The 16,265-nt window shown below is 43.5% G+C and overlaps 1 protein-coding gene and 1 long non-coding RNA gene across 2 annotated transcripts in view; both read right to left on the minus strand.

Moving 5' to 3' along the window:
* Positions 1-6,632: 6,632 nt before the first annotated feature.
* On the minus strand, positions 6,633-7,395 carry LOC144686001 (uncharacterized). The gene is made up of 2 exons (XR_013577833.1): positions 7,361-7,395; positions 6,633-7,230 (listed from the first exon to the last, which is right to left on the minus strand). It is a non-coding gene; the product is annotated as an uncharacterized LOC144686001 (long non-coding RNA).
* A 1,116-nt stretch (positions 7,396-8,511) lies between these two features.
* Positions 8,512-16,265, minus strand: part of LOC144686108 (uncharacterized) — a 114,688-nt gene continuing 106,934 nt past the window's right edge. Inside the window, exons 14-17 of the mRNA XM_078551254.1 lie at positions 14,247-14,345; positions 11,895-11,972; positions 9,783-9,836; positions 8,512-8,573 (exon numbers count right to left, since the gene is read on the minus strand). Of these exons, the coding sequence (XP_078407380.1) occupies positions 8,512-8,573; positions 9,783-9,836; positions 11,895-11,972; positions 14,247-14,345 (293 nt within the window). The remainder of the gene's footprint in view (positions 8,574-9,782; positions 9,837-11,894; positions 11,973-14,246; positions 14,346-16,265) is intronic.

Consider the following 16,265-nt stretch of genomic DNA (forward strand, 5'->3'; position numbering starts at 1 on the left):
CACAACTCTTGTTCCGGTACATCGATGATGCTGCCTCTTCATGCTCTTGTCGGGAACTGGAAAATTTAATCCATTTTGCTTCTAATTTCTACCCCCCTCTCACATCCACATGGTTCATCTCTGACACTTCCGTTCCTTGACTCCGTTTCTGGTGATAGACCTTTTGCTAATATTCATTACAAGCCCACTGACTCCCACAGCTACTTCGACTACACCTCCTCACACCCCGATTCCTGTAAGGACTCAATTGTATTCTCCCAGTTTCTCCATCCCTATTGCATTTGATGACCCTACTTTCCACAACAGTGCTGCCGAAATGTCTCTCAGCCAAGGATTTTCCCCCCAGCGCTCAGCGCTGCCTGTGCGGGAGGAGGGCAAGTGGGCCGAGCATGAACTTCAGGGTACATGCGCACGAAAGAGCGCAACAATCTCCCTGTGGCATGGGGCTGCCCCCACATTCCCCCCACAATCTAGTTGACTGTGTGGTGGACACATCCTCAACCATATCTGACCCATCTCCCGCACTTCTGACCTCACCTCTTCCCCTCCCTTTCAGAACCATGATAAGGATCCCCTTTGTCCTCACTTTCCATCCCATCAGCCTCCATATTCAAAGGATTATCCTCCACCATTTCCACCAACTCCAGCATGATGCCACCATCAAACATATCTTCCCCTCACCACACCACCCCCCCACCCCCTGTTGGCATTCCATAGGGACCGTTCCCTCCGTGTCACCCTGGTCCACTCCTCCATCACTCCCAACACCTCATCTCCTTCTCACAGCACCTTCCCATGCAATCGCAGGAGGTGTAACACCTGCCCCTTTACATCCTCTCTCCTCACTGCCCAAGGCCCCAGATACTACTTCCAGGTGAACCAACGCTTTACATATACCTCTTTCAACTTAAGCTATTGCATTCACTGCTCACGGAGACCAAACACAGACTGGGTGACCGCTTTGTGGAACACCTTCATTCAGTCCGCAAGCATGACCTGAGCTTCCAGTCGCTTGCCATTTCAGTTCACCATCATGCTGTCCTGCTCACGTTTCTATCCTCGGCCTGCTATAATGTTCCAGTGAAGCCCAATGCAAGCTGGACAAACAGTACTTCATCTCCTGATTAGGCACTTCACAGCCTCTGCACTCAACATTCAGTTCAACAACTTCAGACCATGAACTCTGTCCTCCATTTAATTTTCCCCCTACCATGTGCCAGTCTGTACCTTGCTCTCATGTTTTTGCTTTCAGACCGCGCTGATCTTTATTCAGCTATTCACACCTACTCTCGACCCATCCTTTGTTTCTTTAATACTATCATTACAACTCCCTTCGCTTTTGGTTCCATGACATCTTTGTCATCTAATCTCCCCTGCCCTCTAACCTATCCCTGACCTCTTTTGCTCCACCTGCAACCCCCCGCCCCTGCACTTTTTCAACAGCACAAAATCCATCACATTTCCACCTCTCTAGTTCTGAAGAAGAGTCAAATCAAGCACAAAATGTTAACTCTGTTCCTCTGTCCACAGATGCTGCCGGACCTGCTGAGTCTTTCCAGCATTTTCTGTTTTTATTAGCAGCATTTGGAGAGTCACATGAGGGGCCATGTTTCATGACATTTTTATTCTCTGCTTTCTTTTGTTTAAACAGCGTTTCATCTCTTTGAGATAGCCCCGTGCCTCAGGGAGATTGTTGTGCTCTTTCGTGCGCATGTACCCAGAAGTTCATGCACTTGCCCTCCTCCCCACCCTCCCCCACCCCCCCCACCCACACAGGCACCGCTGAGTGCTGCTGCTCGCGTTCCATGCTGGTTGGGCCTTAATTGGCCCGCATAAAATCACGGTGCGGTGCCTATCGTGGGTGGCGGTCGACTTCCCGATTGTCCCCGCTGAGTACCTCCGCCAAGGGCAAAATTCTGCCCCTTGTGTTTGATTTACTCCCTTCAAGAGTCGTAAAACTCTCAGGTACCTTTTAAAGTGAAGCTAAAATTCAACTTCTTTTCTTAACACACAAATACAGGAATATCTGACTAAACTTAAACCTTAAAGCTAAATCTCATTCCTAACACCCACAATTGCTTAAACTATATCTCTATTTCCTAACATAATGGTGACCTTGAAATCATTGGTCGATTGTCGTAAAAACCCATCTGGTTCACTAAAGTCCTTCAGGGAAGGAAATCTGCTGTCCTGGCCTGGTCTGGCCTATATGTGACTCCAGACCCATGCAATGTGGTTGACTTTTAAATGTCTTCTGAAGTGGCCTAGTAAGCTCAGCTGTTTCAAACCGCTAAAAACAAGTAAAAAAGGAATGAAACCAGATGGACCACCGGGCATCGACCTAGGCACCACAAATAACAATGGCAAACTCAACAAGTGCGACCCTGCAAAGTCCTCCTTACTAACATCGGGGGACTTTTGCCAAAATTGGGAGAGCTATCTCAGACTAGTCAAGCAGCAGCCTGACATAATCATCCTCACAGAATCATACCTTTCAGATAATATCCCGGATACCACCATCCCCATCCCTGGGTATGTCCTGTCCAACTGGTGGGACAGACCCAGCAGAGGTGGCGGCGCAGAAGTATACAGTTGGGAGGAAGTTGCTCTGGAGTCCTTAACATCGACTCTGATCCCCATGAAGTCTCAGGGCATCAGGTCAAACATGGACAAGGAAACCTCCTGCTGATTATGACATACTGTCCCCCCTCAGCTTTTGAATCAGTGCTCCTCCATATTGAACACTACTTGGAAGAAGCACTGAGAGTGGCCAGGGCGCAGAATGTACTCTGGATGGGGATTTCAATGTCTATCACCAAGATAGCTCGATAGCACCATTACTGACCGAGCTGGCTGAATCCTAAGAGACATAACTGCTAGAATAGGTCTGCGGCAGGTGGTGAGGGAACCAACAAGAGGGAAAAGCATGCTTGACCTCATCCTCACCAACCTGCCTGCCACATATGCATCTGTCCATGACAGTATTGGTACAAGTGACCACTGTACAGTCCTTGTGGAGGCAAAGTCCCGTCTTCACATTCAGAATACCCTCCTTCATGTTGTGTGACACCACCGCTGTGCTAAATGGGATAGATTTCGAACAGATCTAACAACTCAAGACTGGGCAGCCATGCAGTGCTGTGGGTCATCAGCAGCAGCAGAATTGCACTCAACCACAATCTGTAGCCTCATGGCTCGGCATACCTCCCCACCCTACCATTACCACCAAGCCAGAGAATCAACCCTGGTTCAATATATAGTGCAGGAGCAGCGCCAGGCATACATAAAAATGAGGTGTCAAACTGGTGAAGCTACAATACAGGACTACTCATGTGCCAAACGGCATAAGCAGCATGTGATATTAGAGCAGGTCAGGGGCTGGAAGACCTACAGAGAGTAACTCACCTCCTCACTTTCTGAAGCATGTCCAACATCTACAAGGCACAAGTCAGGAGTGTGATGAAATATTCTCCACTTGCTTAGACGAATGCTGCTCCAACAACATCCAAGAAGCTTGACACCATCCAGGACAAAGCAGCCCGCTTGATTGGCACCCCATCCACATTCACTCCCTCCACCACCAATGCACATTGGCAGCAGTGTGTACTATTTACAAGGTGCACTGCAGGAATTCACCAAGCCTCCTTAGACAGCACCTTCCAAACTCACGATTGCTGCTATCTAAAAGGGAAGGGACAGGAGACTCATGGGAACACGACCACCTGGAAGTTCCCCTCCAAGCTACTCACCATCCTGACTTGGAAATATATCGCCATTCCTTCACTGTCGCTGGGTCAAAATCCTGGAACTCCCTCCCTAACAGTACTCTGGGTGTACCTAAACCCCATGAACAGCAGTGGTTCAAGAAGACAGCTCACCAACGCCTTCTCAAGGGCAACTAGGGATGAGCAATAAATGCTGGCCCAGCCAGTGAAGGCCACATCCTGTGAATGAATAAAAAAGACTTCCAGCATCATCTATATTGCTCCAGTTCCATTGACAGCAATACAATTGACTATCGGCGTACTGTATAACAGTCGGCACTGTGATTTCCACCCCCCCGGCGTGTGTGCTCACCCATTCACCCATGTCTAATTTTATCCCGATTGTTTGCTCTTTTTGTGGGACCTTGTTTTCAAATTGTCTGTTTTCTTTCCTTACATTTCATTCAGTAATTCAGCGAATCTCCAGCAGGCCCTGGAGACATGGGCCCGGATCTACCAGTTTCTGGATCATCGGAGATGAACTTATGACCTAGGATGTGCATGGGGGCCCTGAAATGCTGACCCCTGTGGGAATTGCCCAAGAAGTTTGAACTTCCAACGGGCAATTCCCCTGCTCCCCGGATCTTCCACACAAGCCTCCCTCTCTCAGTTGGAGACTTCAGACAACTCCGATTTTCTTACCTGAATAGTTACCCAGGAAATGTTAGACATAAAAATCTTAGTCTAACTCCTGGGTAACTGTAGAATTGACATGCCCACCCACAACCCCTGCACCAATCACTCACACTGACACCCCTAACTCCCCCTCCACTCCACAACTGTCCCCACTGACACCGCCCCCAAACAATCCTTCCAACCATGCCCCCTGACTACCCTTGCTCCCCCAACCAAGCCTAACTAACAGACCTGATTATCATCCAACCTGACTACCCCACCCAAGCCTTGGTGCATTTTACAGAATTTTAGGTTATTGAAAGGAAATGTGTATTGTTATGTTTGTTCCCCAGGCAAGGTTCCCCAATTTGTTAGTGCCCTGAAAGGGACCCCAGTTTTGTTATGCTCCCAGGTCAGGAGGAATGAGCTGGCTCCCCTTCTTTATTTAGCCCCTTTGGTTGGTCACAACAAGGTTAATTTAAAATGGATCCCTTCCCCTGTGGATACCTTTCCCAGTCCAAATGGATTTTTTGTTAGAAGGAGTCAATTTAACCAGGCTTTCTTGAGTCAAAGAAAGAGTAAGTTTATTAGTTACTAAAGCCCCGAGAAAAATAATAAAACTACAGTACACATACACACAGATCAGAAATGAGTCCAAAATTAAAAGTTAAAAAAAATATACGAGTCAGTCTTTGGCTTGTCTGTGATGCATAGATGGTAAAATGTTGCAGACGCTAAGTTGGGTGATTCCTGAAGAGTGGGTTTGGAGACACTTGGTTCTGCACGTCAGCTGAAGAAGCTGTCCTATTTCCTTTTTGATTGCGGTTTCTGCTTTAAGTGCCCACATGTCCAGTAAGAGAAAGAGAGAGAGGCAGAGAGAAAGGCTTCACCTGCAACTTCAGGGGTGACTAGTTGGTCTTCATGCTGCCACACACACACAGTACACTAGCATACTAGCACTGCTCTGTAGCTAGCTTTTCCCTGTGCATTCCTGTAAGAGGAATAAAAAAAAATGTCTTGCACCCAGAGTCTGTTTTCTTCGATCTTCAACCATTTTGCACATTCTGAGATACGAATCAACAGGAGATGGATTTTAGATGACTGCTGAGACATGGTAATCAGTCTTTTATCTCTGCAACCACAGGAGATTAAAGTTCAGTCTTTTGCATCTTTCCTATCTCCCTTTCAGGTGTCTCTGCTTGAAGAAGGCCATGGCATCTTTTCAGGTGTGACATCCTGTGTTCTCTCAGGGCAGGTCTGTCAGTATAACCTACATAGGAATTTTCCAGAATGTGGTCACTTTACATTACCAGCCATCTTTTGCCCCGTGTCCTTGCTTGTATTTCTTTAAAAACACACGTGTCTTATATGAAAAGTTCAATATGTCTGTAAGTAATTTGTGGCTGTTGTTGGTTTTTCATGACAGCATTCATATTTTAGCATCTAATAGTCGGGAAACTTGAAGATCATCTTGAAAAAATATCTTTGGCTGTAAGGGCCGATACACCAAATGCTAAGGTGCCCCTCCAATTCTTCCAGCCACCCTGTGGTGCTGATGTCAATGATGTAAATAACCTTCAGGACAGGGACAACATTGGCGCATGCTAAAACTGGAAATCCTGCCCCCTGCACTTCGATCAAAGTACAAACCTCCAGGAATTTCAGGTCCTATATAATTTAAAATCCAGGCAATATCTTGAAAGGTCTTTATGACCTGCTAATTAGCAGGAATTTCACACCACATTCATTGGATTATATATTATACACCGTTGTCCCATTTTCACCAAAGGCTGGTTTGGAGGGAATTGGAACAATGAAAGATGGATCATGGGATATTGTGCTATTTCCTCATGTTAGATCGGAGTTTGCCACAATGAAACTCGTCCTAGAGAATGGTTTAATCATGGAGTTACATCGTATCAACTCCAGTGCAACATGACCCAACAACACGGCGACCCCACTGCACAGAAAACAGACAGTACTGAAAACTCGGCGGGTCAGGTAGCATCTATGGAGGGAAAAAGGGGTGATGTTTTGAGACTCAATATGACTTTTCCTTGCAACCAGACTCCACTCCATATCATATGTACAATTACTATCAATCCTTTCAAACCATTGATATGAGCCAGACTCCAATAGTCAATATCCCCAGTATTTTAAGTACCTGATTAGTTTATTCCATTTGTTCTTTCTCTAAAGGATATGTAGCATTAGAAATATATAGACATGATACATGAACACACATGCAAGAAATTTAATTTGGAATGTTTAATCAGGAGATGCTGAGAAAACAACAGCAGAAGACGGAACTCTCAGTAGTAGCACATTAGCCGAGGATAACAGGAGCAGTTGTTGCTTCATTGGGTGAATTAATTAATGCTGATGATGAGGGATAAATGTTGACTCTAATGAAGACAGAAAATCTCAAGCTTAAGCAATACTTTATACCGTTGAATCATCATTATTGCTTATTATATTTCTGAGATATTAATTGACATAATGTAGCTGTTTTTTTTACATAGTATCTATGGAAGTTGTGAAAGGATTGTTGAAACTATATTAATAATATATATATATAAAATTATACAAGGCAACCATTCCTATTGCAAGGTGTCATTCATTGGTTATATACATGTTTGAAAAGTGTGATGCAATGATTGAGTTAAATCAGAGCAGATACCCAGGAAGAAAGCTCCATATCCGTTCTCGGTTAAAGACATTAATCCTCCAAAACGTTACATTCTACATGTATAACCCCATCATGTCTCTCCTGTGAATCTCATTCATGTTTTGCTAGTGCTACTTGTGAATAGATAACAGGTGAATTATCATCTTTTGAAGAAGCCTGGTTCTGCAACAGAGAAATTAACCACAATGTGAATCATTAATGTGTCTCTTTACATCAAGTAACAACTTTACAAATTTGTTGCAGACAGTCTAATAGGTTGTGTGATTACAGAAATAGGAATCAATATACTTACAGTATCTGAAGATTGGCCATTGCACTGTGTGTCCCCTGTTATAATTACAAACATTGCAATCAAAGGATAATATTGACTGACCAGACCGACAAAAAATTCCAAATAGGATATATAAATGCCCACATCGTATTGCATTTCGCTAGTACAGCAATGAATTAGCAAGACATTGATTGAGAATGAACCTAGTTGTCGTCCATCTGACTCAGATCCACGTTAAGCACTGCATTTACGCAGTGACCCAGAGGGAATATCATGGTTGTTGGGAGATTGCACGACCTACTGCAAGGTCGCTCAAGTCCTGTTGGAAGTGAACACTTTTCAGATGAAAACACAGGCAAGTGAGGCTGGAGGACATGGAAACTGCTCCTTCAGTCTTACTTCCACTGAAGCATGGGGGCAATGTGAAAGGAATGGATGTCCCATGTCACATATTGCCATCCATCTTCCTATCATTAAGGTCCATGGAATAATTGTTTATTAGTTGCTGTTAAGAAAATCAGCTTTACCTTGATCAATTTGGGAATAAATAATTTTCATAGTGTTTTTCACATTTCAGGACATGCAAAGCAAATTTAATACTTTTATAAAAATATAAAAACAAAAAACTGCGGATGCTGGAAATCCAAAACAAAAACAGAATTACCTGGAAAAACTCAGCAGGTCTGGCAGCATCGGCGGAGAAGAAAAGAGTTGACGTTTCGAGTCCTCATGACCCTTCAACAGAACTGAGTAATATTAGGAGAGGGGTGACCTTAGTTAATGTGTTTTAGGGAACACACTTCCAAGAATCCAATATCCTTGCAGCTCCCATCCTAGATTGCAGCAAGAAATCTTCTTTCTCAGAGGTGAGAGTGCTACCTTTGATCCAAACTGACAGTCAGAAGATTGAAACAAGTTTTGTTCCCTGCAGCCTAAGCAATATTTGGCGCGATATAATTCAAGAATGTGAAACGTTTTCTCGCTACTATGATTCCATGTTGCTAATGGTTTAGTTCAAAAACAATTACAATAAAGTGGTTATCAATCACATCACTTATTTCTAGAAAAAGCTTCAGTTGGAAAGATACTACCGATTATACAGATAAAATGTGCAATGTTGCCAATTGTTACCATGCTTTGTTGTCAGTCCAGGAGGTCACAATAGCCCTACGCTATCCTATAAAGTTTTTGGTCTTCATGTTGATTCTCAGGATGACCCTCATTCCTAGTTGCCCTAAGAAGACATTGGGCATTTGTCTTGAAGCAACTGTACACTTCAAAGAGGGATAAGAGTTGACTATATGATATAGATTAGCATCCCACTGAAGCCACCAGCAAGTGGCTATTTTCTAAAGGACATTAGTAAACCCAATTCCTCGAGTTCCCTGGTGTTAGGCTAGAAATTGAAATTTATTACATCCAATTTCACAACATACGCTATGGTAGGGTGATTTTCAGGTTAGCTATCGTGGTCTATGCTGTGTCTGGTGGTTGTGGTACTTCGATACTTGTTGTTTCTAGTTCTGCAGCCTTAGTGCAGTTCTTACTAAGAATACATCCACAACAGTATAGTTTCTCTAATACAGAGAGGACACTATATGTATATGTGCGGCAAATGGAAACATGGCACAGTGGGTGCTCTTCTGAGGTTGGAGCTTAAAAGGAAAAGGCTTGCATTTATATAGCATATTTCTCTTCTAAGTAATTTTGAAGTACAGTTACTGTTGGAGTGTAAGCACACAGCAGCCAATTTGAACACAAGTGACTGGAAGGCTGTAAAGTGCCTAGTTGGAAGATGAGGTGCTGTTCCTCCAGTTTGCATTGCCTTCCGGACTGAATATTGAGTTCAACAACTTTAGATCATGAACTCTCTCCTCCATCCCCACCCACTTTCCGATCCCCCTTTTTTCCAATAATTTATATAGATTTTTCTTTTCCCACCTTTTCCCATTATTTTCAAATGTATTTCCATCCATTGTTTTATCTCTACCTTTTAGCCTATTTTGATCCCTTCCCGCCACCCCACCCCCACTAGGGCTATCTGTACCTTGCTCGTCCTGCTTTCTACCCTTAATGTCACCTATTAGCACATTTCTTAGCTAATATCACCACCATCAACACCTCTTTGTCCTTTTGTCTATGACATCTTTTGGCAATCTCCACCTATCACTGGCCCTCTTTCCAGCTCTACCTGTCCCACCCTCCCTTAAACCAGCTTATATTTCACCTCTCTTCTATTTTTCCTTAGTTCTGTTGAAGAGTTGTACGGACTCGAAACGTTAACTGTGCTCCTCTCCGCAGATGCTGCCAGACCTGCTGAGTTCTTCCAGGTATTTTTATTTTTGTTTTTGTTTTGGATTTCCAGCATCCGCGGTTTTTTTTTGCTTTTATATTAACATTCCTAGCATTGAAGAAAACAAAAATGAAAAAGAAGATACATTACCTGGTGCTTTTTTATGAAAAGAGACAGATACGTAATGAATATCTTCTTTTGTGCCTGCAGAGAACAAGATGAAAATAGAGAGCATATGAATATAACCGTGCCGTATTACAAAATAAATAATGAATTACTTTGAAAATGGAAGTATTGTCATCAGGTCAACAAACACAGCATTCAAGGTTCCAAAAGCAGTAAATGAGAAAACAATCAATCAATCTCTTGTGATAGCTTTGGTTGAGGGAAGAATTTTCATCAGGTCAACTCCCTGCTCGCCAACATGCACCAAAACTTGGCTGAACTGAAAGACAGTGCTCTGGAAAATGTATCACTCCCACTGAAGTGTACATGCACAGGGGCTGAAGTGGGGCTTGAACCCACAACTTTCTGCTAGGTTGATTCTCAAATTGGAGTATCAACCAAATAGATTTTTTTCCTGTAAATTTACGGGACAATGTAAATTAGAAACATAGTTCACTAATCATATTATCTTTTCCAATTTTATTCTCTTTTCTCTCAGCACTTCTGACTCTCACTAGGTAATGCTTCCGCAAGTACTGAGAGTCCACCAATATATAACTCAGACAGCCATTTGCCAGTGTGTGAGCCTGGATATTAAGTGTTGAGAAGCTATTTGATCAGGTGAAATCTCAAAACGAAGTGTGATCCTGACTCTCTCACCTGTTTATTTTGTTTTAGTGGTGTCTATTATTTCTCAGAATGCTGGGAAAATGTGGGGCATCACGGGAATGCCCCCAGGGGTTTGGGCGGCAGTGCGACAGTGCAACAGCACAGTGTCAGGAGAGCAGGGAAAACAAACAGAAACTTTGCGAAAGTCGCGTCGCAGTCAACGGACAGCAGAGCCCATGAAAACAGAGTAACGTCGTGGCAAGCAGAAGGGAAAAACCTCTGAGGGCAAGTAAATTGGGTGAATAATTCTTCTTTTAAGAGAAAATTTTAATACAGTAAACGAATAAATAAACGATGAAAGATGACAGGGTGGTCTATGTGTCGGGACTGTAGAACGTGGGGATTTGTGGGTAGCGAGACTGTCCCAGATGCCCACCTCTGTACGTCAAATACGGTCTGTATGTGCAGCAATGTACAGAGCGGCTATCATAAAATAGGAGAACTGAAGGCAATAATATGGTTTGAGGAACCAGATATAATGGCAATGACCGAGACACGGGTACAGAGTAATTTGGGCTGGGAATTAAACATTGCATTTAAGAAAGTTAGTGAAGGGAAAAGGGGAGGTGGAGTAGCTATACTTATTAGAGATGACATAATGGCAGGAGAAAAAAATGACACAACAATGAGTGAGACAGAATCCATGTGGATAGGGCTGAAAAATAAACAAGGCATTAACCAGAAACACAATTTTAACTCAATGAAATCCGACAGTTGCCCTCGGCATGCGGGTTCGTTGGGGGCAGTCGGGAAGCCGACCGCCACCTGCGATTGGGCCCGGAAGGCAATTTCACGCTGGCGTGGGCCAATTAAGGCCCACCCCAGCGTGAAACGCCAGTGGCAGCGCTCAGCACTGCCCGTGCGGGCGAGAGGAGGAGTGCGAGCCGGGCGAGCGTGATCTTTGCGCATGCGTGCGAGTGCACGCCACATAATCTCCCCGAGGCACGGAGCTTCCTGAGGGAGATGAAGATATATGAAAAAAAATAATTAAAAAAAAAAATGCAATGAAACATGTCCCCTCACGTGACAGAGTCACACGAGCAGGGACACGTTGATAATGAAAAAAAATAAAGTTTTTATTTGATTCTTATTTGCTTTTGGAAACCTCATCCCAGCCATGGATGAGGTTTCCAAAAAAGTGCAAAGGCCGCTTGGCCTTTTCGCCTGCCCGCCAGCCGTAAGGTTGGACCGGCAGCGAAAAATGTCTTTTAATTAACTTGTTAATGGCCTTAATAGGCCTCCGGCATGCGCCCATTGACCGAAATATCGTGCGAGTGCGTGATGATGTCGGGATGCACGCCAGACTTCATCCTGCATCATTTTACGCTCAGTTGGATTGGGTGCGCACCCACCCGCCGAGCTATTAATTTTACCCCATTTAACACTATCCATGCAGATGCAGCCAAAGAATATGATTAATCTACATACAGCCTTCTATTGCCGTTCTATGGACAGTTCCACATTCAGCGAAACCACTTGTTCCAGGTATTGGTGTCCTGTTATCTCCTAGGACAAAATATTTATCTGGTTAAGATATTAGCAGGGGCTGATTTTTTGAAAAACTGCATCAGGTATTTCTACAAAACTGCTCCCTTGTTAATAAGATATATTTAAATGATCAGGGAAGTGGAATCAGTTTCTCAGGGAAAACATTGGGCCAAATCCTCATGTCCAGATCGTCTGAGTCCGGGCCTATCACCCAAGATGCCCTTCAGGACCCAATGGAAGCCCTGACTCGTGGGCCTCCATGGGAATTGCCTGGGAAGTTTGAACCTTTGGTGGGCAATTACATTTCTCCCTGCATCCTCCACGAAAGTCTCTGACTCTGTGTTAAGAGTCAGAGACTTCAGACAGTTCCGTTTTACTTACCTGGGCAGTTACCCAGAAAAGGTGAGACAGAAAAACCCTAGTCTAACATCTTGGTAACTAACAACTGCCCCGACCTGACTGCTCATCCTGACTCAACCCGACTACACACCTGACCACTCCTCCCAACCTGACTTACCCGCTGACCTGACTACCCACTCACCCAGCTATTCCCCTATCCACCTCACTCACAACCCACCTACCAATCCTATTCCCCTACCAAGCTCACCAACCACACCCCTAACCCTACCTCCTTACCGATTTACCCCCTTACCCACTTACCCCCTTACCCATTTACCCTCTTACCCACTTACATGCCTGCACCCCTACCCACTTACCTACCTCAATGACCTACCCCAGTGCATGATGATGTCATAAAACATGTGACCTGACCATCTTGATGTTGGTCTCCCTTTACGTTTCTCCCAATATATAACAGATTTTGGTGATGAGACTAGGATTAAACTGCAAAAATATTTGCATCTGAACAAATTAATCTAGTCCGCAGTGAGCAAGATGGTAAAGATTTCAGTTGGATTATGTGAAGTTGAGTTTAAAACCATCTCCTCAGTGAATGGAATGCTGCCTTATCCTATTGTCCATCTGATTCAACTGCTGACTACACAGGCTTTGCCAAATACAACACATCACCCCACCCACAACACCGCCTCGCCCACTCCCCCCACCAGCATGGGTGCAATAAAAGTATGTGTTCAAAACCCACCATGGCAGATGGCGAAATTTGAATTAATAAAAAAATCTGGAATTAAAAGTCTAATGATGACCACAAAACCATTGTTGACTGTCGTAAAAACCCATCTGGTTCACTAGTGTCCTTTAGGGAAGGAAATCTGCCGTCCTTACCAGGTCTGGCCTACATGTGACTTCAGACCCACAGCAATGTGGTTGACCATTAAATGCCCTCTGAAATGGTCTAGCAAGCCACACAGTTCTCAAGGACAATCAGGGATGAGCATTAAATGCTGGCCCAGCCAAGGACGCCCAGATCCCATGGTCAAATAATTTAAAAAAAATTGCTGATGGCTTCTAATGGTTTCAGGCAATTAAAAAAAAATAATCATTCAAGGGATGTGGGCTTCGCTGGCTAGGCCAGCATTTATTGCTTGTCCCTAATTGCCCTTGAGAAGGTGGTGGTGAGCTGCTTCTTGAACCGCTGCAGTCCCTGTGGTGTAGATACAGCCACAGTGCTGTTAGGGAGGGAGTTCCAGGATTTTGACCCAGGAAACATATGACTACTCTTTGAAAGGGGCATTGTTAATGACTCAGGATGCAGCAACTGTTAATTGAGATACATGACAAACTATAAGTGAGCCTTAAACTAGTGCAGGCTGTCATTGTATGATGTTGACAGTTTGACCGCACTCTTCAAATGAAGATTAGAATATGCTACAATGTCATGCAAATGAAATATAAAAATAATGAAAATAACAACATGACAAAATAATACTGAACTTCTCTGTAGAAGGTTCCGGATCAAGTCCCAGTCTTGAGTTCCAACTGTTCTCCAATATATTATAACAGGTTTTTGGTTGGGTAACTGTGTCTGGACTCACTAGCAGTCGTCTTACTCCTGAATGCTGTTCAGGAAAAGCTCTTAAATTGGGCGCTTTGAGTGGTCCATGTCCCACAGTACCATGGGAACTAGTCTTTAGAAAGTATCAGAATAATTAGTCTTCAATACCCAACAGTAAAAATGGGAAGTGGTAACAAAGGATAAAGAAAATTCAGAAAGAAATGGGATATTTGGATGTGACAGAATAAGGGCAGAACATTTATGTTTGAGTGTCTTTTTAGATGCAACTGAAAATTACAAAGAGCATCCATAATTGGCACAACAAATGGAGCACAGTACTTGTAAAATGAGTATTACATTATTAAATATTTAAATTTTACCTTGCATTTGTTGTATTTCATTAATATTTGAATAAATCGGAGATGCATTTTCTGTATTTTCCTCTGATTGCAGTTGTTTTGGTCTTTGATTTCCCAAAGCTGTTCAGATAGAGATTATCTGTTAAACTGTATTTGGCAATCTTTATGAGCATCTTGCATTCTAATAAACAAATTCAGTTTTAAAATGGACCATTAGCATGGATATGATGGACATTACGAGGAGACACAATTGATATTTCTGCAGGAAACAGATACAGAATTGGTGGTACCTCACTTCATTCAAGCCCTGCTCCAGGACCCGAGTACATTCTATGCTGAAGGAGTGCTGTATTGTTAGAGGTGACTAGGATATTAAACTGACATTTTTTTTTATTATTCATGCATGGGATGTGGGCGTTGCTGGCTAGGCCAAGCATTTATTGGCAGCAGGCCAGCACTTATTGCCCACCTCTGTTCAGAGGGCATTTAAGAGTCAACCATGTTGTTGTGGGTCTGGGGTCACAAGTAGGCTGGACCAGGTAAGGACAGCAAATTTCCTTCCCTAAGGGACATTAGTGAACTAGATGGGCTTTTACAACAATGGTTTCATGGTCATCATCAGACTTTCAATTCCAGATTTTTACCCCTCTGTGGGATAAACCCGGGTCCCCAGAGCATTACCCTGGGTCCCTAGATTACTAGTCCAGTGACAATACCGCCACACCATTCTCTCCCCACTCTGCATCTTCAATTGGATGTCAAAGATCAAAGCTCACACAGCTCTTCCAGTGTCCTGGCCAAAGCTTTTCTGATAAATAAGAGCATCAAAAAACAGTCTATGTAATTGTTCATCACATTTGTTGTTGCAGGACCTTCATTAGTTCAACTTGGTTGAAAGGCTTGTGTAGATAACACTAGTGACCATACTTCCAAAGTAATTGATTGGCTTTGAAGTGCTATAAGACATGTTGGGGTCAACAAATAAGATGAATTGTCAGTTAGTCTGTTCTTCAGCGCTGTTGGTTTTCAGAGAAACTTTGGCCAGGGCACTGGAAGAATCCGGTGAACTTTGATCTTTGACAGCCAATTGGACAGGCAGAGCGTCAGTTTAATATCTGATTCATTTCTGATAAAGCAGCATTTCCTCATAAGGGCACTGAAACATCAGCCTAGATTATGTGCTCCCTTGCTGGACTAATAACTTAGTTTAACAAATAAATCTGTAAATAATGAAGCTAATACACTAATTCCTTTCAGGGAAGGAAACAAGCCATCCTTACCTAGTCTGGCCATTGTTACTCCAATACCTCACAAACTTGGTTGACCCTTAACTGCCTTCTGAAATAGCCTAGCATGTCATTCGCTTATATTGTGTGCAACCATCGGGGTGAGCAATGCAAACCCCCACAACCTGAGAATGATTATTTTTTAAACACAAAAGCCATCCTTTCCCTTTATGTCACATATGACTATCATATATTCACCTTATCATCACTACATTATCACGACGCCACCCCACCCCCTTTCAGGTCCTTGAGTCAAAGGTTCAAGCGGTCTGGAGGCCTTATAACTCTTTCATATCTCGTGATAAGATTTATTATCTGTTTCCAGTTTTAGGAATAAATTCTAATGGGCAGTAATAGGCTTTTTTTTTACCACTGCGGACGTGGACACAGTGCAGAGTCAGATTTGTCTGTGATTTAAGGCTCAGTGTGTCCTCATCAAATGTTACCACACACGCATATCCAACAATCAGAGGCCCTGCTCCTCCCCAGGAGGCTAAAAGACGGGAGTAAACCACTCTGGCAATATGCCTCCAACTTAGCCGTTCAGAAAATCGAGAACAAACGGCTGCAAACCAACAACATTTTTCTAAGCATTGGCTTCCACATTTTAAAAACCATTTCTCCCTTCCCCGTAAGTGCTTCCTGTTGCTTCTATGAGTCAACACTCCAATGCCTCACATAAGCACATAGGACTGTGAGACAAAAAAAAACACGATCCATCCATCATGGTAGCTGCATTATACAACAATTTTGG

The sequence above is a fragment of the Cetorhinus maximus genome, chromosome 10 (assembly GCF_964194155.1).
Source record: "Cetorhinus maximus chromosome 10, sCetMax3.hap1.1, whole genome shotgun sequence".
Taxonomy (NCBI): Eukaryota; Metazoa; Chordata; class Chondrichthyes; order Lamniformes; family Cetorhinidae; genus Cetorhinus; species Cetorhinus maximus.